The sequence below is a fragment of the Xenopus tropicalis genome, chromosome 5 (assembly GCF_000004195.4).
Source record: "Xenopus tropicalis strain Nigerian chromosome 5, UCB_Xtro_10.0, whole genome shotgun sequence".
Classification (NCBI taxonomy): Eukaryota; Metazoa; Chordata; class Amphibia; order Anura; family Pipidae; genus Xenopus; species Xenopus tropicalis.
The window spans coordinates 24,984,963-25,009,470 of NC_030681.2; the positions used below are offsets into that span (position 1 = coordinate 24,984,963).

Genomic DNA, 24,508 nt, shown 5'->3' on the forward strand with positions numbered 1-24,508 from the left:
GCTACCTGCGCTGTGGTTTATGCTCAGGGATACACATTAGTTGGCTGCAGTGTATAAGCTTGGCTGTGCTGCCACCTAGGGGGGAATTCACAAAAGTGGAGGTAGCCCTTTTTTGGAGTAAAAGTGGTGGAAAAACTGGTGGAAAACACTTTCTCCAGATTCACAAAAAGAAATCTGCCTAAATTCCAACTCAACCGCGACGTTTCCGTTTTTAGTGAAAGAAAGACAGTTTACAGACACGTTTGTGAATTTGTCGTTTATACGACATTTATACAACATTTTAACGACATTTTCAAAATGGAGTAAAGCTCAGCGTAACTCTGTCAGGTCAATTCTAAGCTCTTCTGTTTTGTTTTGTTTCACCCAGTCTCCATTTCACACCTAAGGTAGGGACCCCATTGGGGGATCGTTAACATATTAATGGGGATTAGCACCTTATTGTTAGGGGACAAGTTTCTGTGTAACCCTAGAACAATAGGTGCAAAAAGCCTCATTAACATTTTATAAACAAGTAAAACACTGATTTAAAAAAGTTCAATTTATATCTAAAAAGTTTTTACTTTTATAATATATATTATTTATATATATAAAAAGTTTTTACCTCACATTTACATAATTATGCAAATTTTAGCTCAATCAATGAGGCAATAATAAAATTTTGTGTGAATATATTTTAAACATTTTTATTAAAAGGAAAAGTAAAGCCTCCCAGGCAAATTTTTAGTTTTAGCAGCAGCAGTGCCCCCTCTTTAATCACTTCACTGACACTTTCCGCAACTTATCTGTGCCCCCATAGCATGTCCAGAATTACAGAGCTGCCTGACAGCATTGGCCCCCACCTGTTCCCAGCAGCCATCTTGGGGATCAGCAAACAGCACATGCACACTGGCACCCAAACTGGGATATTGGGGTACAAGGTTGGACCGGCCCAACAGGGCACTGGATAAAAACCCGCTGGGCCCTAGTCCTGTTGGAGCTCTATTCACCGGGCATGTTGGTGTGGGGGCCGGATTGCTGCTGCCCAGTAATGAGAAGGGGCTAGAGAATAAGGTATTTAGACCCTTAAACCTTGTTACAGAAGTGGAATTACACAGAAATATAGAAAAAAAATGATAGATTGTCCTGAAAAAAATGATGTATAGTTTCTCTGTGCAAACTAAAATTACCCCTCAGGAAATGTACCCCAAAGTGAAATGGCATATGAAAGCAAAATCCTGCTGGTAAAATCCTTATTCCAAGGCTCCTGTAGATTTGGGACTGGGTTTGATGGCACCGACACATTTACTAAGAGCTAAAGGCAGATTCATAAAAAAAATTTTGGTAAAACAAGAAAATCTGAAAACTGTCTGCTTAAAAGACAAATTCACAAAAGTGGAGATAGAGGTTTGTGAATTAGGTGGAAAATCCCACAAATCTATCTCCACTTTTATTTTGTCACAATATCACCACTTTTGTGAATTCCCCCCCCTAGTGTTGTTTAACAAACATCTCTAAACTAAAGCAATCACTTGTTACCATCTATCAGCTTTTTGACATCACGTCTCCCTGTTTGCCTGGGCTTGCATCTTACAGCCTTGGGCAACTGAAGCAGTGTGTGCTACAGAAAGTCCTCAGTTTTGCACTATAAATAGAGACCCCTGAACTGATACCAATACATTTCTATAATAACTAGAAATTTGTGTATTTATAAACCAGAACCACAGCCAGACATAAGGTTCCAGTAAGCTATAATACCGATAAGAGTATCTCCATACCATAGATCTGCATTATAGGTTCTTTTTTACTTGACAGCTGAAAAGAACGTATTTCATTTATTCTTTCATTTTAATAACAAAATGTACCTGCAGATGGCACAGTAGCATAAGGAAACGTGAAATTTATGGCTTTGTTTTGGTCGAGAGGGGCAGGGGGATAACAGATAAGGGGGCTGTGTTTTTTATTTCCAAAAATGGTGCCATCCCTAACTAAAGGTAACTCTGTAATACTTTCTAATGCTACCATAGAGACACAGCGCTGTACCTGTTTTCTACTTTACAAGACATAGTGCCTCTGTATAAAGTGCTTGACCGGATTTTTAGTGCTACTAAAGCATACCAAAGCCCTATATAATCTGCAACAGTCCCAGTATTCAAGAGCCATTTACTTCAAGTTGCACTAAATTATCTTTCAGACTGGGTCCCTTATAAGCAAAATAGGGTTAAGCATCTTAACATAACTTTATTGGTTTTCATACTCATTTTAATAGTCACATATATCTGCAGGGGGCACAGTAGCACAAGCAAAGTAAGATTTATGATTTTGTTTCAGTCAACAGAACCACTCTGCCTGCTGTGTTACCGAACTGGTAGGCTCAGTTTCTATATTTGTGCAGTATGGGGCTAACTGCCAACCTGCCAGTATTAAGTGCCTGCTTTCTTTGTGATATTTAGATGTATTTAAGATGTATTAGTTTAAACAGCAGATTGGCCCCTACTTGTATATGCATCAGCTCTTAAGAAAAAGGTCCTTTCTCTCTTTATGGCACAAGGGCAATTATTAGACAGGCTGTTATTTTAGGTAAGAATTACCTAACAAGTACTTTAAGAAATATTTCAGGCTATTTGCAGATGGGGAAATAAAAGTTGATCTTAGGAATCTTGACCCCCCCCTTCCCCCCATTAAAACAGTTAATTCTAATGGAATGGGGGGGTAGTGGTAAAAATTAATCCCTAGCCTTTTATAAAATAAAGAGCATAGAAAATATAGAATTTTTAAATGAAAAGAAAACACATGTTCAATACATGCACTATCTGGCTCATGATCCATATGGGTGTATATTGACCCTTATATTGTATATTGGAACTTTCAGCAATAAGCATGTCTACACCATACAGAAATTCATTCTCAACACCCCATTTAAGTAAATACTTGATTAGAAGAGCTAATAAGTTGTGGGTAATAGACTTGGCTATAGTGATAGTTGATGGCACAGAAGAAATGTTATGATACTGCTTATGGGAGCATATGCCAATGCTGAACAATTACTATAAAAATAATAATTATATTAAAGAAGAAGGAAAGGTAAAACTAAGTAAGCTTTATCAGAAAGGTCTATGTAAATACAGCCATAAACACTCACGGAAAAGCTGCACCGAGTCCTCTATCTAAAGAAACACAGGATTTCTTTTCTTCTTTTGTGTATACATGTTCTTCTGTGTCAGACTTCCTCTCTAGGAAAAATCCTTCAGGGCACAGCAAGAGTCTGTGCAGTATGTTTCTCTCCCCCTCTCCCCTTCCTCTCTGCTGTAATCTGAGCTACCAGCAGCCAAAGCTGCAGCATAGAAGTTACTGAGACCGTGCTAAAATGGCAGCTGCTATAAGGAAGCTTCTAGTGCTGTTAACTTTCTACAGAATAAATATAGCGTTCTAGCTTGCACTAATGTGGCTAATCTGTTGGGAAGAAACTGCATCAGTAGCTTTCATCTCTTTTAAAATTAATTATTATAAATTCTTTATACTTATTTTTTGTATGCGAAATGTACCACATGGGACTAGTCGCTGTGATTTTTTTGGTGCCTGATTAGTTGCCGTGACTGGATTTTAAAAATTGCTGCAACTAATCACCCTAATAAGTAAATTGAAGGTGTCTGGTTTTTTTTTTACAGTGTCTGGTCTGACTGACAGCATCACTTGTGGGTGTTTTACCTTCCTTCATCAGTTCTTTAGGTTCCCAGGCCTTAGGGTCATTGCTTCTACAGATGGACTGAGATCATTAAGGAATGGAAATGACCAATAGCCCTTTAGAACATGAAGGGATGCAAACAAACATCAGTTAAAACAGCAGCAAATGCAAAGATAAAATAAAATAAATACAATTATCGGGTGTACATGTAGAATTTGTAGCAAGAGACATTTGTCTTATATTATTCCTTTATTCATCATTATTCTGTGCCTCTGTGACTTCTTTATGTTATTTCTGGAGCACTCGCAGCAAAACGATGACTGGGGAAATACACTAGGGAGCGTCAGCAAAGAACACGCTCTTGTAGCTTTTCTCAGCCCACAGTGGCTTGTATAGAAGTGACAGAAATAGCACTATATCTTTTCTTGACAAGACGTCAGGTCCTGATATTTGATCTTGAAACGGAAAACATGTTTATATCTGCCCTTTGAGTAGCTGTTAGAATTTAAAGGGAAACTAAGCCATAAAAATTAACTTGGCTAAAAATGCTGTATTTTATATATTGTACTTGTTGCACCAATCCAGGCCTTTAGTGTATCTCAGGATCTCCCCATCTTGGATTTTATTAGATGTATCAGTGACACTGCACATGCTCAGTGTGCTCTGGGCTGGGGTTGAAAACTGATCTTAGGGGTTGTAACAAATTATCAAGCAGAAAATTAAGTTTACCTATATGTCATATAAGCAGATAATGCAAAGATTATTATTACATTCTGGTGCTAATTGCACTGGTTATTTCAGAGCTGCCATGTACTAATAATCTTTATAAATTACTAATTGGCTTTATATTGTATGTATTGAGTATATTGTGTGACGGCCTCTAAGCTCAGTAAGTGACAGCAGCACAAAGTGTATGAGGGGAATCAGCAGAAAAGAAGATGGGGGGCTACTGGGGAATCTTTAGAGGCACAGATCTTCCCTGCTAAAGGGCTGTGGTTACTTTGGGATGGTACGGAAGTATCTGTAGTTAAGCTTTAGTTTTCCGTTAAAGGGATGCTAACCATTTTGAAATAGTGGCTATGCCTATGTCACAGTGAAGTCTATGGAGTTCTTGAGCAATTTAGCCCTAAAAAGCCCTTAGAGGGCCACATCCACCTGGTGGGCCCTTTATTTTGAAAGCCTTCTGTTTAGCTGCTCTTTTGAACCTCTTATGCATGAATTAGTTGCGGCAATGGAAAACACAGTTGCGGTGATGAATTTCTGTACACAAATATACAAGTCACTACGTTCTGTAAAAATGGCCCCTTTATTGGAGCTCCATATGGATCTGCTGTGTTCCCTGGCTGTGTTTCACATGAGGGGTGAGCATGTTTTAACTTTCCCTGCCAGAAGCACAGTAGGAGGGGAGTAGCCAATCACAGTCCTGCAGTCACACAAGCAAAGGTTCAGTTCCCTAGCAGGTCTGCTGATTGGTTCCTATCCTACATTGCCACCAGGCCCCCTTGCACATCCTGGGAATGGAGGCAGCAGGAAGTGGAACAGATGGGCGGGACTAGTAGGGTTTTTTGCAGAAATTTCAATAAATCAGCACTACTTTTTAAAACACATTTTTTCTATATTTAGAGGAGTACAATTTAATGGCACAAAATTGTTTTTCACACAATACGTCCCCTTTAAAATAAAAAAAAAACATACTGGCGCACAATTCATGACAAGGGTGCAAATTGCTGCCATATCTAGTGTTTCTAGTGTTTCTAGTGAAGGCTTGGTTTGGGTGCTCATTCCAAGCCCACATAAAGAACACCTGGGAGTTACAAAAAATTGGATGGCAGTGTTTCTCGACCAAATACCCTGGGCCAGTGTGTTTTTCTGCAGAAGAGGTACTCTGGCCTGGGGCAGAAGGGTAGCATTGTGCTCCCTATGGTGTGTAAGTACCATATAAACTTAAATGAATGTAGGATCAGAGCTCATACATTATAACTGTAAATATAACACATTTGCCTCTCCTTATTGTTAGGAAAAATGGAACGAAACGGAGCTGGACCGAGCCAACTGTCTGGGTCCATCAGTTCTGTGGGATCTTCAGGTGTTTTGGATCTCTCCTGTACCTATGACATAACAGACAAGATCCTACAACAGGAGACCCCTTGTGAATTGCTGGAAAGTAGCCTGAGCTCACTTCTACCCTCTGCCTCATCTCTTCCTTTAATGGAAAATGCAGGTGAGATTCATGTAATTCTTCATTGTCAGGCAACTCATTCATTTCTTCCTATTGCTTATTGCAGTTTACAAAATAATTGGTTTGGTCAGGCCTTTGTATATCTGTTATTTCTTCATTACTTTGGTCACGTGGCTCTAATCTATTTTTATTTATTTTAAATAGCATCATCACTCATTGTTTCACTGTGGCAGCCATTGAAATTTCACTTACTTGTAATTAATTGTATCACCAGGGGCTTGCTCCTACATCTGTACTTATAAAACTGGTAAAGCTAATAGCTGCATATAATGCCCCAGAGGGGCTTAATAACACAGACGAGATTTGTTTATGAATACAGAGTCATTGTGTAACAACAGTAAACGTATTTATATTCTTAGAGCTTGAAACCTTACGGGGCTCCTTATTGCTTAAAACCATAAGGATTTCATCTTCATTTATTCTTTATACTGTTCACTTGTTTAATTTTTATATGCACAGCCTGTTTCAAATCCCTGTAAGCATCTAAATGGGATTAAAGCCTTGACTTGACATCTTCCTGAAACCTCTGTTTCTTGGTTGCGCCTCAATCATCTGACAGAAAGTCTCACAATATTATCAACGACCCTCTGGTACAATGAATAATTCTAGTGGATTGTATGATGGTGAGCCCCAAAGCATACTATTTCAACCATCATGCTTTACAGTCGGTATTAAGTTCTTTTGGAAAAACGCTGGCTACAGGTGCTGGGTCCGGATAACTCTATGTTTGCTCTGTCTGTCAAGAGCACAATGTTTCAGAAGTCCTAGCCTTTGCGTATATGTTCATGGGCAAACTTAAGTTTTGCAGTGAATATTCTTTCTGGACAGCAAACATTTCCTCCAGGCACACCAACCACGTAAATCTAATTTGTGCAGCCTCTTTATAATGGTTGACTCTTGCACTTTGACATCAATAGTAGTGGGATCTACCTGTAGGTCCACTGATGAAATTCTTCTGCTAGCAGCTTGCTTTCTACTCTTGGGCTGGCCCAAAAAGTTGACAGTTGTTTGAAATCTTCTTTGCATGTAGATGATCATCCAGACAGTGGAACGATAGTTGTCTAATTGTTCCTAGGCATCTATAACCTTGTTTCTAAAGGCCTCAGAGAGCTTTTAATCTAGGCATGGTAATGTCTCATATACTTCAACAACAAAGAGCTAGCCAAGCTAAATGTCTAAGGTTTAAATAATGCTAGTTCCTCTTGGTTGATATTTTAATTATTTACATCTAAATTGGTAGACCTAAATCTAATTGTGGGTATTTAGTCTATTTGAATAATGTAGGGATGTACTTACTTTTTCCACATTCAAAATGTACATGAATGTTTATTTAAATTATAGTGGACTACACTGTAAATTCTGCATTTCAAATGTTATATTAAATCACCTTTATCAGTATTATTGAAATAAAGGTTAATTATATGTTGAAATATGTTGGAAAGAAAACTTAGAAATCACCATGGAATTTCTAATACAGTTTACAAGTCTGAACATTTCCACTATTACGACTGCTACAATTGTATATAGTACCACTTCTGTTTGTACTAGAGAATAAGGGCCATGGCCCACGGGGAGATTAGCCACCGGCGGTTAAATCTTGGCTAATGTGTGCAACTAATCTCCCCGAAATGCCTTCCTATCAGCAATAAAGTGAATCGCCTGTGGGAAGGCATATACGTCACTTCATTTTCCGAAGTCGACAACGTTTCCTCCTGACAGAAACTTCAGGCAACTTCAGAAAACAAGTAGTACCTCTACTACAAGTTATATTAATTTATCTTGAGATGAGTTGTATCATTAAGTAACTGACAAATTGCTATTTTACAATTTTTTTTTTTTTTTTTTTAAATAACGAGACAATTCAGGCAGTGGGTGAGGACACAGTGAGAAATCACAAAAATAAAAAGGAACCCTAAATCAAGAAAGATCTTTTATAGTATAAGTATGAATTGTTAATTTCAGCACCCTTCCAGGAAGAACAAGGACCAGTATTATACCATCTACAAAGATAGGAACAAGCATCAAAAATAAGAATTGCTTTCCAGAAGATCTGTGAGATCAAAAAGAATTGGGCTTACTGAATGTTGTCAATGGGGAAATTATAACTGATAAAACTAGGATCAAGCAAAGATGAAAGCAATATACAGAATAGTACCAAAAAATAGAGGAAAAAAACATTAACCAAGATACTTTTGATGATGCTACATGCTACATTGAGGAACCTTCATAAACTATAAATACAACCACTAGTACTAACTGTAGATATTAGTATCACAATAGCCTTGGATATTCTGATTGATCAAGAACTCATCCAGGCCCCTCTTAAAGGCATTAACAGAATCTGCCATTACCACATCACTAGGAAGGGCATTCCATAACCTCACTGCCCTCACCGTGAAAAACCACCTACGCTGCTTCAAATGGAAGCTCCTTTCCTCTAATCTAAAGGGGTGACCTCTGGTGCGTTGATTGTTTTTATGGGAAAAAAGAACATCCCCCATCTGCCTATAATCCCCTCTAATGTACTTGTACAGAGTAATCATGTCCCCTCGCAAGCGCCTCTTTTCCAGAGAAAACAACCCCAACCTCGACAGTCTCACCTCATAGTTTAAATCTTCCATCCCCTTAACCAGTTTAGTTGCACGTCTCTGCACTTTCTCCAGCTCAATATGTGTGTTCAATGGTTATTAAATAGGAGATTTGATGCAAAATTGCATATGCTTTTTCCCTTTTAAGGGAAGTTGGCCTGAGGTTCAGATGGGGTTTGACTAAGGGGCCCGAAGCTTTGAGTTTGAGTGACTTGGAGCTTGCTGTTCTGCTTACTCCCAAGACTATAATAGGGTGACATTGCGGAAAGGTAGATCACCAGTTTGGGGGTTTAAACTCCAAAATCACGAATGCCCTAATTTAGCTTGATGAGACCATTTTCCACTGTCTAGTTAATGTACATGGTGCAGTACATGGTGGAGGGCTGATAATGGAAGCCATTTTTGGCCATTCCCCTATTTTAAACCACACCCACTTGAAATTACACCCGTGTTATCATCATTACCATACCCATATTAACGGTGGTAGTACAGCAAAAACCTGCCATACTCCTTCCCTACCCTGCCTGTGTCTGCCATACTCTGCCTGCTGTATGCTGCCTGTGTGTGCTATACTCTGCCTGCCCTATGCTGCCTGTGTGTGCCATACTCTGCCTGCACTACCCTACCTGTGTGCGCCGTACTCTGCCTGCCCTACCCTGCCTGTGTGTTCCATAATTTACCTGCCCTACCCTGCCTGTGTGTGCCATAATCTACCTGCCCTACGCTGCCTGTGTGTGCCATACTCTACCTGCCCTATGCTGCCTGTGTGTGCCATACTCTACCTGCCCTATGCTGCCTGTGTGGGCCATACCCTCCCTGCCCTATGCTGCCTGTGTGTGCCATACTCTGCCTGCCCTATACTGCTTGTGTATGGCAGGGTTTATTTGCGAGTTTCTACTGCTCCTACAGTCTGAGTTTGGAACAGGTGAAGAATGTGGGTGCTTACAGCCTGAGCCTGAGATGTGAGCAATGCAGGGGGGGAACAATACAGAGATTAAAAGGTGTTTAAACAATACAGTGGAGTTACAGTCTGAATCTGAGGTGTGAACCATGCAGGGGGACGGTTAATCTCAATACTGATACCATTTAAAGTTTACACAAAGGTAAGCCATCAAAGCTGCCAGACAGGTGGGGGGCCACACAGAGGGCCGCCAGTTTGACAGGACTGCCTTATAGCATTATAAGTTCAATTCAGCTGGCAGTGTTTTTACTGTGCTCTTACCATATAGGATATAGTGCTATACACAAAGCCTTGAAAAAGGACAGAATTGGGTCACCCACTTATCTGTTCCATGTACATATTGAAAATCAGCTAAATTCTTTTGACCCATAGGCTCTGCCCATTCTCAGCATAAAGAAGTGATTTTATGTTCTGCTATACTAGCTTTGATTACTAGCGTCCAACTTAGTTTAGCCAAGTTTTCATTCTAACGTGGCTGCTACATTAATATGCTAATAGAACATTTAAATAAATGTGGGAGTTTAGGAATACACCCGAGCATGTAAAGCAGCCATCTGGGACATTCACCATCTAATTGCCAAGCATGTGTGGGATATATTTTTGGCAAAGTAAGTTCAAAGGCTCCGCATATACAATAATGTTTGCTTGGTTTTATCTGGTTTCCATGCTGCTGTTCTACTTTTAGAATAAAAAAGTCATGTTTTGAAGGAATAAAGGAGTAGATGTTAGAAGCACAGACACAACATTCCAATTGTAGTTGCTCTGAAAGATGATTCTTAGCTTTGCTTTATTTGGAAATTTTAATCTTTTACATTTTTTTGTAAGCTATTATTATTATTAGAATCTTTTATGGGTGACCCTGTTCACTTTTTACAATATAAGGTTCCTGTATAATACTTCCACTGTATAACAATTACAGGCTGGTATGACTGCACCATGGTTAATCATGCCCAAATAAAAAATGTTAAATAAAGATACAGGGTCATCAGCTGACCCAAACTAGTATTGGATCTCTCTTCAATAGTAGCCCTTCCCATCCAGCATTCTAAGGCTAATGTCAGACAAGGCGTAGGGCTGATATTTTCGGCAAGCGGAAAATCGCTTGCCAAGAATACCGCCCTACGCCTCCTACATGTGCCTGCACCGGAATGAATGAGATACGCTCGGGTGCAGGCACATGTAGCCGATATATACGTATGAAAATGCGAGTCTTTGCATTATCTAGCGTTTTCATGCGTATATCGGCTACATGTGCCTCCACCCGAGCATATCTCATTCATTCCGGTGCAGGCACATGTAGGAGGCGTAGGGCGGAATTTTCAGCAAGCGCTTTTCCGCTTTGCCGAAAATATCCGCCCTACACCTTGTCTGACATTAGCCTTAGAATGCTGGATGGGAAGGGCTACTATTGAAGAGAGTTCCAATACTAGTTTGGGTCAGCTGATGACCCTGTATCTTTATTTAACATTTTTTATTTGGGCATGATTAACCATGGTGCAGTCATACCAGCCTGTAATTGTTATACAGTGGCAGTATTATACAGGAACCTTATATTGTAAAAAGTGAACAGGGCCTTAGATCCATAAAGCTGTGTATAATTAATGCACAAATTACTTGACTGATGGTGGTTGATAGTGATGAGTGAATCTGTCCCGTTTCTCTTTGCCAAAAATTTAGCAAATCGTTTAAAAGATTTGCTAAAAATGACGCACGTCAAAAAAAAAAAAAATTGTTGCGCGCATCATTCTTTTTACGCTCGTGACAATTTTTTTGACGTGGGCATCCTTTTTTTTTGAGGTTTGGCAGAACATGGTAGGGTTTAATAGAACAAGAGAAGGAATTTGGGTTTGAAACAGTATTGAGATGTATCTGGACTTCTGCTCATCTGAAGACCTGTACAAGGAGACTGTTTAAAACAAAATCAAATAAAAACCTTAGCCGTTAGGCTTGTTTTCAAAGGAGACCTCTGTCACACAGCATAGCTCCAATCTAAGCATACAACTGAGAATTGGGAAAAAAAGACATAATTACTGTCTTTTAATCCAACTAGTACTGTGTCTTACGTTAGATATTATCAAGAAAAAATATTTATTTGAATGCAAGCATTTACATATTTTAAGCATCAAGACTGTCTCTGGGGTATCTTCAAAGACAGAGAGCTCTTTTCCAGCAGAATTCCTTTTCCCTAAAATTTGCAAACATTATGCTTTGATTACCTGCAGCTGGAAGCTGGATAAATCTCAGCGGCTTTCTGCTTAAAAATAAGTATAAAATGCAGTGTGCTACTTGGTTATGTTGTTTTAGAATGTAGGCATATTATCTTTCTGCTGCAGAACTACTTGTATAAGCAGAACCGAATGTTTACCACAAAGTTGTACGACATTAATAAAAGACACTAGCATTGACTAGAAAGGTTAAAATATGACCAGGATGCCGTTTGAGTACAGGTACTGAGGGGGTGGATAATTTGCTTTATTAAGGACTGGTTGACAAAATAAATGCAGATGATACATCTAGGACGGTCAGTAAAGAGAATTTTCCTTTGGTCACAGCAGCCTAGAAATGATATGCTACATTATAACATTAGAATGGTTTAGGCCCACTCCAATAGTGAACACTGGGTAACTTTAACCTGCAGTGTTTTATCAGTTTCTGTACCAGATCTACTAGCATCCTCTGGCAGTTAGTTTTTCCATGTATCTTGCGTGTAGGCCGTAGGTTGCGACCCCTTTATACTCGCTTGTGTGGCATAACTATTCAAGGAGTTGGCTAATATCAAATGGTGAACTTGACTGCTAGTGCCATGGGACTGAAAACTTAATTGAGCAGTAGGCACCCTACTAGTACAGGCTTACTATCTAGAAAGAACGGGGAGGCATACACACCAGTTATTCAGAGCCATTTGTTAGTGATGATGGTGAGAAATTGAGAGCTGCCTAGGGGTTATGTAGTTTGTGGTTTCCAAAAGCATGGTATTGTGAGAGTCCTTACTGACACTAGATTTTAACAGGAACCTACCACTGCCAGAATTACTTAAAGTAGAAGAAAAGGAATTTTACTGCCATTCGTTTAGCCACATCAGTGCAAGCAAGAACGCTATATTTATTCTGCAGAACATACGAGCCCTAGAAGCTCCCTCCTTTTGTTTAAGATAGCAGCTGCCATTTTAGCTTGGTCTCCATAGTTTCCTCTGTGCCTCTGTGTTACTCAGACACTGGACACCTATATAACCTCTGGGATGTGGCAAAGACCAAATAGCTTGGAACACTGATGCTTAAGAAGTGCCCTAAGCAGCAGTTCTGGGAACTTTAGTCCAAGCAGAAGCTTCATAAAGGAAGACAGTTGTCTTGTTTGGCAGGCAAAGGGACCCCTGGCAACGATGGTGAGTCGAGGCTCCATCTAGTGGAGGGGGTAGGATTATATAATTCAGGATTTAACATTTGGCCCCTTCACTATATAGATTAGCAATGTAGGTCCTTCAACCACAGCTCCTTAGGCTTGGGATCTGGGAGTTGCAGTGCAATAAAAGCTAAAGGGTCACAGGCCCCTGATGTTTATATACTGAAAATAAAGTGTGTATATTGTAATATTTTAAAACCTTTACCTGCTCCAATGCTGGGGACAGGCCCAGACTGGCAATCTTACCGGAGGGGCTCCTGTAAGATGCCATAGACACTCATTATTTTTATTAGGCTGGTGGGAGGCTGTTTTGTCCTCTTTTAAATCCCAGTCTAAATATGGCTGGACCCCAGGTATAGGTATGGGGCCCATTATCCAGAATGTTTGGGATCTTGGGCATTCAGGATAAGGGGGCTTTCTGTAAATTGGATCTCCATTCCTTAAGACTACTAAAAAATAATTTAAACATTAAATAAAACCCAGTAGGATTGTTTTGCCTCCAATAAGGATTAATTATGTCTGAGTTTTGATCAAGTACAAGGTACTGTTTTATTATTATAGAATTTTTTTTTTAATAATTTGACTAAAATGGAGTATATGGGAGACAGCCTTCCCATAATTTGGAGCCTTCTGGATAAGGAGTTTCCAGATAACCGATCCCATACCTATCCATTGCTATCTCAACCCTACCCTAAAATCGCTCCTGTTTAGAAAGATGGCGTATTTTCCAAGTGAAGCTGTTTGGAGCCAGTGAGCTTGAGACTAAGGCAGAATGTGTGAGAAACAATTATAGAGATGCAAATAACTGTGCCGCTGACATTTAGGTGAGGATGCACGCAGTACATGAAGCATATGGTCTGCAAGAGAGAACGGCAGCTCACAATTAGCATTTAGTATTCATGGAAAAGCTTCTCACAGACTTGTCCACATATGGGGGATGTGTGATTTGTGCAGCCGCTTTTATTAAACATGAGATCATTTTCTAACACCTGAACAAAACTAGTTCCAGGGCCCTCCCAGTGGCCCTTGTAAGTCACAGATTAATAAAGGACAGCATACACATAGATGGTTGTATTGTCTTTAACCTACTACACCCTCCTTGCTCTCCCTGGGAGAGAGAAAGAGCTTTGTAAAATACATCTCCCAGATTCTTCCTTTGTCTCAGGTTTACAGATAAGGGGGGGTTATATAATAAAGGGCACTAAGTTTGCCCAAGAGCAGTAACCCATAGCAACCAAGCAGCATATGGGGAAGGAGTTTGTTGCACAGGGGTTATAACTGAGAAGTTCCTTTTCCTCCTCCAACAATTGCTCTCAAGTATCAGTGAAGATTGCCTCAATTGTAAATAAATTCAATGTCTGATTTACCATTTTGCACTGTCTAGTGCAAGAATTGTATAAACTAGATATATTATTCATTAAAACAACAGGTTAGATGCATATTCAAATACAATTCATATTTATGGGACTCTTGTTGAGCACAGGTGTTTATTGCTCCTTTAAAAACAAACCATACAAGCTGCTGGTTAAATATCTTTATTATAGGATGTCCGGGAGATTTCCTATTATCTGCTGTCTCTTTAGCTTTCCCTTTGTCTTGTTTCTGTCTGATGTTGTTCCCTGACGCCGTTTAACTGTTCCCTTCAGCCTGTGCCCCCTCCCTTTTTTCTTTCCAGAACAAATTTTATATGTATCCATGGGCTATTGCATATAACTGTAGGCACACAAACAAATATAAGTAATATGGGGCAACTTTAAGTATTTGTTGAGTGCCAACACATCTAGCAAATAGTTACAAATACGCAAGTATTATTGGCCGTCCCATAAGAGCTTTCAGGAGAATGGGTTTCTGGGTAAAGGATACCGTATAAGTGGCCTTATACAGTATGACCATCTTTTTATTGTTCTATTTGTTCAGCACAACCAGTGAGAACAGCAAGAAGCAAAGAGGAGCGACCACTCAACACGGTGCATCTGCAGATTAAATTTTTAAAAATACTTAGTTCATGAACCAAGTGATATTCATGGTACATACAGACTGGTGGGATTGTCCGGCCAGCATGCACTTACTGAAAATGGAAGGGTCAATTATACTTAAACTAAGGGTATTTTAGGGCAATGAGCCACCTTTTGAATGCAGGGACCCCCAGAGCAGACTCATTCCCTAAACCATCTCTGTTTTATTTTGTGATACTTAAAGGAACAGTAACACCAAAAAATGAAAGAGCTTTAAAGTAATAAAAATATAATGCACTGTGGCCCTGCACTGGGAAAACTGGTGTGTTTGCTACAGTAACACTACTATAATTTATATAATAAGCTGCTGTGTAGCCACGAGGGCAGCCATTCAAGCTGGAAAAAAGGAGAAAAGGCACAGGTTATATAGCAGATAACAGATAAGCTCTGTAGAATACAATAGTGTTTTATCTGCTATGTGCCTGTGCCTTTTCTCCTTTGAATGGCTGCCTCCATGGCTACATAGCAGCTTATTTATATTAATTATAGTAGACTTTCTGAAGTAAACACACAACTTTTACCAGTGCAGGGCAGCAGCACATTATATTTTAGTTACTTTTATACACTTTCATTTTTTGGTGTTACTGTTCCTTTAATTACATGCACAGATGTTTCCCAAATGACAATAAAATTCAAACAACATTTTGGGGCAGATTTATCAAAATGTAAATTTAGAGTCTAATACATAAAAACTCACCCACATTCTGTTCATTCCTATGGGATCTTTAGAAGCGTATTTATCAAATGGTGAGTTCTAACTTTCCCCCTGTGGTAAATATGATTTTAAAAATCCCATAGGAACGAATAGAATGTAGGTGAGTTTTTATATATCAAGCTCTAAACTCACATTTTGATCTGGCCCTTTGTGTATTACGGTAACAGCGATGGCAAATGGAAGCGCACTGAGCAATGTTCTGTTATTATGGGTGACATTCACTATGTCTGGCTCCTTTCCCTGGAGAGAGCCATTTGCTTTAAATAATTCACAAGTTCACCCCGCACAGCAGGGAGGCATTTATAAAACATGTCTTTGATCACCTGCAATATTATTCTTTAGGTATTAACATTAAAGAACTGAGGCAGAGTGCTTGTCACTATACAGTACTGTGCACAATAACAATAATAACAATAGTATTATGTTTCCAGTCTCACAGAGGCACATTCACCTCACTTGCACTATGATGTCAGTTCTTCCATTCTATTAATTCACCATACCCACGGCCTCACACAGCAGGCAATCTGGTGCACCACTTGCATTTCCTAGAATGATTAATAAAGTATCAATCAACACCAGGTTATGGACACAAAGAATTTGATCCGGCACATATATAATTTCATGAAAATCTGCAGTGTAAAGGGGGCATTTTATCTTCCCTTAAGCAGGGAGAACTAGTAATCATTTTTTTATTTGGCCCAGGTCAGGTGCCTGAATTCTGGTATATTGTCAGTGGCCATAGTTATAATGTCTAAGAACTATTGGTGACAACCAGGAAATCTCAATAGAGCTATGACTTCTTAAAATGCAGATCAGTATATATCAGTGATCCCCAACCAGCTGCTCGTGAGCAACATGTTGCTCCCCAACCCATTGGATGTTGCTCTCGGTGGCCTCACAGCAGATCCTTATTTTTTAATTCCTGGATTGGAGGCAAGTTTTGGTTGCATAAAAACCACTTGTACTGCCAAACAGAGCCTCATTTAGGCTGCCAGTCCACATAGAAGCTACCAAATAGCCAATCACAGCCCTCATATGGCACCCTTAAGAACATTTTTCATGCTTTTTGCTCCCCAACTAATTTTACATTAGAGTGTGGCTCACAGGTAGAAAAGCTTGGGGATCCATGGTATATATCAGTGCTGTCCAACTGGCGGCCCGCGACCCCCCTCTGTGTGGCCCCCCACCTGTCTGGCTGCTTTGATGGCTTACCTTTGAGTAAGCATTAAATGGTATCAGTACTGAGATTAACTGGCCCCCTGCATGGCTCTCACCTCAGATTCAGGCTGTAATCCCTCTGTATTGTTTAAAAATGTAATCCCCTGTGTTGTTCACACCTTTTAGTTTCTGCATTGTTCAACCCCTGCAGTGTTCACACCTCAGGCTCAGACTGTAATCACTCCCATTGTTCACTTCTTCACACATCAGACATAGGTACTGTAGGCAGAGTATGGCACATACAGCCAGCATAGGGCAGGTAGAGTATGGCACACACAGGCAGCATAGGTCAGGGAGGGTATGGCACACAGGAAGGGTAGGGCAGGCAGAGTATGGCACACACAGGCAGCATAGGGCAGGCAGAGTATGGCACACACAGGAAGGGTAGGGCAGGCAGCATAGGTCAGGGAGGGTATGGCACACAGGCAGGTTAGGACAGGCAAAGTATGGCACACACAGACAGCATAGAACAGGCAGAGTGCCATACTCTGCTTGCCCTATGCTGCTTGTGGGAGGTGAACCTGGCAGGAGTTTGTTGTGGGAGTTTGTTAGCAGTTGGAAATAGCCATTAAATGGTCCCAAAGGTGTGTAATTATGTACTGGGGGTCGCTCTGCTATCCACAGGGGAGGAGGAGGAGGCATATGGAATTTAAGGGTATATCTTAATATGACATAATTCTTTCACATATGAATGATGGTTGATATCCCCACAGTAAGGACCAAGCATTTGGGATTTTGCTGTGCTACCACCATTGTGATAAAATGGGTGTGGTTTGAAGTGGGTGTGGTTTCAAAAGGGGGAGTGGTCAAAACTGGCTTCCATTAGCGGCCCTCCACCATGTATGCTAGAGAAATTTCGGCCCTCGGCACCGTAGAAGTTGGACAGCACTGGTATATATAATGCAAACACAGAGGTTTCAGTTATCTGGGGCTGAATGAGCCAATATGAGTAGAAATGAGAAGGATATCCTTCTGACTTCTTGATCTTCCAGTGCGCCATCGGCATTCCAAAAAGGTGTATTGTTAGATTTATATCAAGTTTGCACAGATCTATTACAGTCCATCAAAAGAACTGTATTGAGTAGGGAGAAAAGGGCTGAAAGAAAGCAAAGCTATTCTCAAATGCTCCTTTGCTTTTTTAGACCCTTTCTTCCTAACCAATATGGTTCTTTTGCTTCTCTTCAAGTCCTACCCTCACAGAAACCATGTTACAATATCTTTCACTAATGAGATCTAAAGAGATTTAAACAGACTATGCAAGTTTGGCTATATGGCTGTGAACTTTTATAGTGGTATCTGCAATTTAAACCAGAATTTCTGCATGCATATTGGGTCACAGGGACATTACGGAGTCATTTGAATTAATGTCTCTGCTTATAATATGCTTTTAATGGCTCCATTAAAATATTAAGAACCAGATGATTGAAGAGTTAATTAGGTAGAGTGTACCCCAAGGAAAAGAGTATACAGTTTTTAGGTAAAACTTTGCACTTTGGTATTGCGGAATTATTGTACAAATATTTTTGATGACTGGATTGAAGCAGGGCAATATGTATCAAGGCTGTAGTTTCAATATGAGTGACATTTTCAGCTGGGGTTATAGGAATGTTAAAGAACAATACATCGTTGTTACACAGTGTAATTTGTCCTTTTTTTGTTATGTTTGCCAAGCATATTTTCTGGGGAAGGGGGCCCAGGCCATAAGTAATGTCTGGTATGTCTTTGGTTAGCTTCTTCCTATGTGTTGATATACCCATTCCATAGTACAAATGAGGAATTAAATAAGTCATCTGATTCACAGAGGCGCTCCCGTTCGATAAAAATATGACAAGTGTCCAATGTATTAAGAAAGCGTGATGAATCTGTTGGTAAAATTATATTCTTTGGTTTTGAAAATGTGGCTGCGCTGATTACAGTAAGTAATTCATTTCCCGAGTCATGCACTTGAATTCCTAATGAGTGCAAGAGTCACAGTAATACCAATAAGGCTTTATCTGATTGGGGGAGGAATCTGACCTAACATCGATACACGTTCTTCTACTCGGGATCGGATAGCTCTAAATGTATTTGGAGATAGTAGTCAGCACAACACATTGTATTTAGTCTGTAGCAGTGCAGGTTCCCCAATGGCCACTTTCCATCGGCATATCCAGGTACAAATGGACGTTTATAGCTCTAAATGTACCTATAATTTTGGAGTGGTCCCCAGAGGCTGTAACTAGCCTTTTGCCTTAGCATTATAGGTGCATCATGGGCATGTCATTTCACTCTATAGTACAGGTATAGGACCCATTATCCAGAATGCTCGGGACCAAGGGTATTCCGGATAAGGGGTCTTTCCGTTATTTGGATCTCAATACCTTAAGTCTACTAAAAAATCAATAAAACATTAATTAAACCCAATAGGATTGTTTTGCATCCCATAAGGATTATTTATATCTTAATTGGGATCCATTACAAGGTACAGTTTTATTTCTACATAGAAAAAGGAAATCAGTTTTAAAATTCTGAATTATTTGCTTATAATGGAGTCTATGGGAGACAGGCTTTCCGTAATTCGGAACTTTCTGGATAATGGGTTTCCGGATAAGGGGTCCGATACCTGTACTATTTTCCTGTAAGGATTACTTGAATAATAATTGTGACCCAAGGTCTTTCCTGTCTCCACAATCTCTGTTCTAATGAACCTATAGCTATAAAAGTTTGCAGAATCCTCTAAGCTTAGCAACTCTTTGCTACAGAACCCATATCAGTCAGCTGAAATACCGAATTTGTCTTCAGGTAAAGCTATGTGTTTTACAGCTCAGTGAGTGTGTGAGCTCAACTAATGAGACTGCTTTGATTATGCTCCAGTAACCAGGTGACACGGGTTATTTTTGCAGTATATTTTATATATAAAATAGTCTGAATTTTTATGAGCAGCGTGAAAGCTTGTAGAACACAGCTTCATACTTTTGCCTGAATCTCAACATCTTATTAGATCCCTGGAGAACTAATGTATCCCCAAGGAATGGCAATATTTATAGCCCAATTTTGCTACATGATATGACAGGTAAGGATCAAAACAAGTTCCAATATACAGCTAAATTTAAATGGCACAATCCACGCTGGTTTTGATCTAGCAGTTTCATTCCTAATCTAACAGTGGCAGAGCATATTTCTGCAACATATGTCTGGGACAAGCAGCCTTTTGCAGTAAGAGCTTTTTTTAAATAGCAGTCAGTCTGTTTGTCACTTGTTAAAAAAACCTCCACTTTAAATCAAGGTTAAAAGAATTATATACCCTCAAAACAACCCGTCACCTAGACATAAAAAACTGTAGAATTAACATCCTTTTTTATTTAAACATCCATACTTGTTATAGACTTTCCCAGCTGTCAGTCATATATTGCCTGCCCTGTCTTTATGCCATTTCTGCACTTCCTATATGTCACTGCCCCCCTCAAAAGCCCCCGACCCTCTTCACTGTCTGCGTAGCCCATGCATGGGCATAAGATGGAATGAGGTGGAAATGCTTTTCTATTTGACTTTAGATCCCTTTTAAGAGCACTGTTTATTTTGTACACCAACTATTTGAGATTTTGTTTTCAAAGTGTCTCTTTTGGAACTGAAATAATTTGGTTTTCTGTACACACTTTTTTGTCTCTACTTAAAGTTACAGTACACTACAGAGCTGTAAACCTAAACCCAAGTCTTTCAGGCATTGACAATGTTGCTTTGAATTTTGATCCTATTGCTTTGCCCTAGACTCTAGAAGAAATCCAGCTTTACTATAAGACAGCATAGAAAAAAGACACATGTAAAAAGACTCGGAAGTGTAACAATAGTCCCAAAGACCCAATGGATGCCAAGAGGCCTGATATCCTAGAGCCCTGTATAAATATGTTATGGGAAGAAGTGGCACTTCAGGGGCAGATTTCAGCTGGTGATTTGGCAGCTTATCTGCCTGTTTATGGGCACCCCATATGGGCCTACCTGACCAATATCTGGCCTAAAACTGGCCAAATATTGATCTGCTGGTTTGATTCCCATCAGATCAGGGACCGCATTGGCTTGTTGATGCAGTCCTCGGTCCGAAGGCCCATATACTTGGGGTATAGGGCCAAACAATCGAATTAGCAAGATATCGCCCACCATAGGCGGAAGATGATCGGCTTGTTGTGCAACCTCACCGTGTATGGCCATCTTTACTTATTTGCAGAACTAAACATAAAAAAATAAGTTTCTCTTCATGTGAGTAATTTACCCCAACATTAAATATTAGTCCTTCTTTGCACTGTAAACACGCCACCCCCGTATTACTTCTGATAATAAAACACTACTTTATTCAGTAGGTGTTTTGTCAGTAGGTTCGCTGCTTAGGAAAATAAAATTACGCCTTTGAATTCTTGAGTTGTTTTGTTTTAGAAAGTTACGTTGAACAAAAGCTCAGAAATATTCCACTATCTGTTTTCAATACTGAGCTCTATTGATGTTTTGTGATTATTCTAAGGAATTCACTGCTGCCAGCTGTAGAGTTGAAATGTAGTCACTGAGCTGGCTTTTTTTATTGTCACTGTGATAGAATAACAACTCATCTTGTGTGGGAAGAAGAGCAGTGTCACCTTGTACAGTTTGGATGTTTGGTACATGCTTACATTTACTAAATCAGACCAGGAGAGTTTGTCGTTCTAGAAGCCTATTTGATTAAGCCAGACAATGGAGGTTGTATCAGAGAAGTGTTCAGATCTATGTTTTATATATTATAGAATAAAAACAGAATAAACCTGGAGAGAAGATAGTATTCTGACTTGACTGCTCTACAAATAAGGTAATCTAATGAGAAGTGTTCATAACTATTTTAGCAGGTACATGCCCTGTGAATATTATAAACTCAAACTAACTTTTTAAAAAAAAAAAAAAAAAAAAAAAAAAAAAAAAAAAAAAGAAAAGTAGTGTTTCGGGCTGATTTATTGAAAATCTCTCCAAAAACACCACTAATCCCGCCCATCTGTTCCACTTCCTGCTGCCTCCTTTCCCAGGCTGTGCAGGGGTGGCAGCAGCACTCAGCACACTGCACTGTAGGATAGGAACCAATCAGCAGCTAGGCTGACCAGATAGGGAACTGAAGCCTGTCTTTGCTTGTGTGACTGCAGGGCTGTGATTGGCTATCCCCCTCCTGCTTTGCTTCTGGCAGGGACAGTTAGGACACGCCCACCCCACATTCGAAACACAGACCGGGATTAAAGAGGATCTATAGGGAGCTCCGATAAAGGGGCATTTTTACAGATAGTGATCATTTTTAGCCCAGAGTGAAACCAGCACCATATATTACTCATAATTACCTACAAGATTAGAGGGTTTTTTTTTTCATTTATCCTATGTCTCCTTTAATTTGCCTCCAGCCCTGATCACTTGAAAAATGCCAATAGAGACACAAAAGCAATAGGAACAATAACAATACAATTGGAACTCCCACATCTATAAAACTGTTTATACATAAAGTATACAACATGTTTCTTTATAGATGCACTTGGGATAAGTCATATGCCAGGTTATAGCCAAACCCTGAACTCAAAAGATTTCCTGTACTGTAATAAATACATTATGCCTATTCTTTTCATTACACAAAATATCTATTTCTTTACTCTTTGAAGGAGAAGGAAAGGCATTTTGGCACTTTATTGCCAACAGATTAGTCTCAATAATGCAAGCTAGAACACTATATTTATTCTGCAGAAAGATTTACTATACTGGAGTAAACAGCCATTGAAGCCCCATCTGTTTAAGATAACAGCTGCCATTTTAGCTTGGTCTCAGTAACTTCCTTGCTGCAGCTCTGGCTGCTGATAGCTCAGATTACAGCAGAAAGAGAAGATGGAAAGAAAAGCAAACTGTGCAGGCTTCTGCCGTGCCCTAAAGGATTTTGCTGAGAGAAGGAAATCTGACATAGAATATCATGTATACAGAATTAAAGGAAAGAAATGTGGTGTTTTCACTGAGGACTCAGAGCAGCAATTCTGTGAGTGCTTATGGCTGTATTTATATAGACCCTTCTGATAAAGTTTACTTAATTTGTACTGTCCTTCTACTTTAACATAAAAAATAGCAAAAATCATACTATTTAGAAATACATATTTGTTTAATTAGTTGTTAAGTTTACCTTTAAGTCATACCTTCAGTTCTCTCAATAGTGTCTTTAAGTCTCCCATATTTCTCCCGATCAGAAGCCTCATATGAAAAAAAAAAAAAAAAGGATGAGCTGGTAAAGAAAGTTCCCATAATGCCTCACTCCTGCACCAAAACCAAGACCGGTGTACATGCTCAGTTAGTAAGACTATGAGAAAGCTTACTGCTGATTGGCTCAGATCCACATTCCTAAGGGGGAGTGAGTTCTTAGCATTCTTGAGGGAGGGGGGAGCAGGAGAGGGGAGAGAAGAAAGCAGCGGTGTCTCTGGCACAGGAACACAAAGAGACAACAAATCCTTTTTCTTTTGACAAAGAATTCAGTTCAGTGTTTCTGTAAGTGCTTATGGCTGTATTTACATAGACCTTTCTGATAAAGCTTACTTAGTTTTTTACCTTTCTTTCCCCTTTAAAACTGTGATGTTTTTCAGTGAACCCCCCCCCCCCCTTTCCTGTTCTGAAATGGTACAGAATATTTAATTATATTTAGGAAGTGTCTTATTTCCATAAGGTGAAGCAAACATTAAACATTTATTTTCCATTCCCCTGTAAGACATAAGGCAAAAGCAAAACAGCAGCCTGTCAGCTATTGTACCTGTATATCAGCCAGTCTGTCATTCTAGTGCTTAAACTGCAAAGGCAACCCTAAACGAAACATCATAAAATATGAAAGTTTACAGTTCTTTCAGACTTTTATTGTTCATTTCTACAATGTTTTGTAGTAAAACAATCAACACATTTAGGCCCTGGAAAAACGTTCAAAGGGACAATTTCGAGTAATATTTGTTACAGAAGCCGGCAATGTTCCCTAGAAGTCTTTAGAGAATAGATTTCAGTGGCATAATGTGTTTGCTTTTCCGCAAGCAGTGTCCTTTTTCTCACACAGTCTATAAATTCAAATTACACCCTTTGTTTCACTAAGCAAGGCGATGGCATATAAGGTGTGAGGCTGGGCATCTCTTTGCATAAGTTCTTTTTTACTGTATTCACACTCATTGTTCACACCATTTTAAACTAGTTATCCCCGGTCACAAAAAAAAAGGTAGTGGGGAGGATCATTGTATTATTAGAACTTAAGGATGTCTCTCTCTAATGTATTCTAATATTCTGAAACAATTATCATTTCATTTTCACTTGTGTTTTTTCAGTGTTTTGGCTTTTTGTTCAGTAGCTCTCCAGTTTGGAGTCTTGTTTACCTTAGCAATAGGGTTGCCACCTGGTTTTGACCTGGACAGCCCAGTTTTCGGAAGGGCTGCGTGGGTCAGGACCTCCTGCCCGGTTTCTCTAATTAGTAACATTGACGCAGCAATCGGGCGATCGCCGCATCATAGCCCCACCCCCACGATGGCATGTGCCCCTCAACATCACGGCCCCGCCTCCTCCTCGGCCCCATGACGCCACCCCCTGCCCAGCTTTCTTAGCCAGCAGAGCTGGCAACCCTTTTTTTCCGATGAGGCTTCTGATCATCTGAATGGGAGATATATGAGGAGACTTAAGGGCACTATTGAGAGAACTGAAGGTATGCCTGCAGCTTGAGATTAACTCTT

General features: G+C 39.7%; 1 protein-coding gene across 7 annotated transcripts in view; it reads left to right on the top strand.

Annotated features, from left to right (window-relative positions):
• The window catches only part of LOC105947450, a 63,717-nt gene that overhangs the window by 8,807 nt on the left and 30,402 nt on the right, over positions 1–24,508 (top strand). For all 7 annotated transcript variants that reach the window (XM_012963858.3, XM_012963855.3, XM_012963857.3 and 4 more), the window contains one exon: positions 5,679–5,882. In XM_012963858.3, coding sequence (XP_012819312.1) covers positions 5,684–5,882 — 199 coding nt within the window. In that variant the 5' untranslated portion in view covers positions 5,679–5,683. The remainder of the gene's footprint in view (positions 1–5,678; positions 5,883–24,508) is intronic.